Raw genomic sequence first — 2,161 nt, 5'->3', positions numbered from 1 at the left:
CATCTTGATCTACCGATTCGTTTTTCATTCGAGGTGACATGTTTATTCGAAGCATGCTTTTACTTATATTCTCCCTTCGCAGGTCTCGGAAAAGATGCGGTCATGAGGCCACCGTATGGTGCTGAAGAAGTTTCACCGCTTGTGTTCGAAGCCGTTGAAGGAAAGTAAGAGAAAAAGGACCTCGGATTCCGAGGGTCTAAAGCCTAAGAAGAGAACAATCCGTAAGCCCAAGGGAACCACAATCCCGTTAACTATGGAATCGGTCCTGCGTCTTATGGATGAAGAAGAAGGTAGCTCTGGACTGGTGGCCCGTGCACGGGCTGGCACCGATATTTGTAAGGCTTTGGGACTGGTGGGGACTCATTCTGCTTCACCTAGGTCCGACAAGGTCAAAGAGAAAACTTTGAACCGAGTTCTTGAGCAAACGGGAACCGAGGATGTTTTACCTCGGGGCAACGAATCTGTTAAAGAAGCGGCTGATGATGGTGCAGTAGCCTAGTTCGAGGTTCCCCAAGATGGAGGCAGCGCCTCGAAAGACATAATCGGGGCAATAGAGGTTGACGATTCCCCTTCTTTTCCTTCATTTTCCTAGTCTATGATACATGACGCCCAAGCTGTGAAGGTTTATCATGGGGAGGGAGCTCATGAGGAGGAAGATCCTTTCCATGGTTATTTTGTTGGAGTAGAAGATGCTACCGGTCTGAGAGATTTAGAGGCTTCGAAGAAGGGCTCGGGCAAAGCGGAGATTCCTCGTATATTCAACGAAGCTCAGCAGGCCCTGAATCGGGTAAGTTCGCTTTCTCTTTGTTAACTTTCATACTTGTATTTTTCTTATTTTGTATAACTTCCTTTTATTTTTTGTAGGCTTCAATGCTCTATCACGAGACATTTTTCCGATCCCGAGGGGAATTATGCCGGTTTGAAGCCGAAATTCGAGGGCTTACTGAGGAGAGAGATACCTTCAAGCTCCTAAGTGAGCAGAGGGAAGGAGAAGCAAGAGGACTTCGAGCCGAGCTAGAAGCAACTCGGAAAGAACAAACCAATTTGTCCGAGCAGGTAAAAAGAGTCTTTGAAGTTAATGACACTAATTTGGGCGTGAAGGCTAATAGTTCGGTCCCGCAGGTTCAGCAAAAGCTCGATATAGTTGGGAAACTTCGCGCCAAGGTGGATGCAGTGAAAGCGGGGTCCGAGGAGTGGAAAAAGAACATGGACCGCCTTGCTTCTGAAAAGGAGGCTGTCCGGGCTCAACTGGCCTCGGTCGAGGCCCAACTCCAAATCTCGAAAGAGAGAGCCTTGGTGCAAGCCAAGGATATCGAGGAGTTACAGTCTCGGTTGGGCTCAGTGACTTCTGATCGAGAGAGATTGGCCTCAGAACTGTCAGCGGCCAAATCAGAGGCCGAAATAGCCATGGCTAATGCTGATGCAATGGTGGCTGTTTACCGGTCCGATGCTGAAGCCGCTCAAGTTCGAGAAAAAGAGGTTGTTGAGGCTACTCAAGTTCGAGAAAATTGGGTTGCCGAGTATGCTAAGTGCCAATCTCGGAGGGAGACTCTAGAGGAGATCCATGCTCGTAACTTCGATCTTTCAGCTGAGATCGAGAATGCAAAAGAGCTCGAAGCTGAAGCCAGAGTGTTGGCCTTTCCCGATGATGATGATACTGGGAGTACGAGCGGTTCTGAGAGCGAAGGAGGCCTCGAGGGTGAAGATGCTCCTGGAGAGGACTAAGTCCTTTTAGTATTTTTTTGTGTTTGTTATAAGACTGTTTCGGTCTTCCGTAAAGAAATTTTGATAGGGTCGTCTTGCTTTGTAAATGATTTTGACATGAATATAAAAACTTTCTTCTTTTCATAGCTTCTGAATCTTTCTCCCTTTGTAAACTTATTCGAAAATGCCTTAGCGTTGAATATTTATTCGAAGGTCCAAGATTGAGATAGTAAGGACCGATAATAGGTACTGCGCTCGACCATTTCTTATAGGTAGTCCCCGAGTGAATCCTCGAACTTGAACTGAGGTGGCCCTTCACTACTAAAAATCTGCTAAAAATCGACCAACTATTTCCGACCAACGTTGGTCGGTCAAAAAAAGCGATCAAAAACCGTCCAGGTTGGACGGAAACTGGGAAATATTTTTTTGCATTTTTTTAAAACTAAATACCGACCAA

The 2,161-nt window shown here is 46.4% G+C and overlaps 1 protein-coding gene across 1 annotated transcript; it reads left to right on the top strand.

The window, feature by feature from the left end:
- The first annotated feature begins 253 nt into the window (after positions 1-253).
- On the top strand, positions 254-1,725 carry LOC138898400 (uncharacterized). Its single transcript, XM_070184462.1, has 3 exons — positions 254-490; positions 593-787; positions 865-1,725. The coding sequence occupies exons 1-3, from the start codon at positions 254-256 to the stop codon at positions 1,723-1,725; spliced, it is 1,293 nt and encodes a 430-aa protein (XP_070040563.1).
- The last annotated feature ends 436 nt before the right edge of the window (positions 1,726-2,161 follow it).

This window comes from Nicotiana tomentosiformis, chromosome 9, assembly GCF_000390325.3.
Source record: "Nicotiana tomentosiformis chromosome 9, ASM39032v3, whole genome shotgun sequence".
NCBI classification, from domain to species: domain Eukaryota; kingdom Viridiplantae; phylum Streptophyta; class Magnoliopsida; order Solanales; family Solanaceae; genus Nicotiana; species Nicotiana tomentosiformis.
Note: the sequence above shows the minus strand (reverse complement) of the source record. Positions and strands in the feature narration are given on the sequence as shown.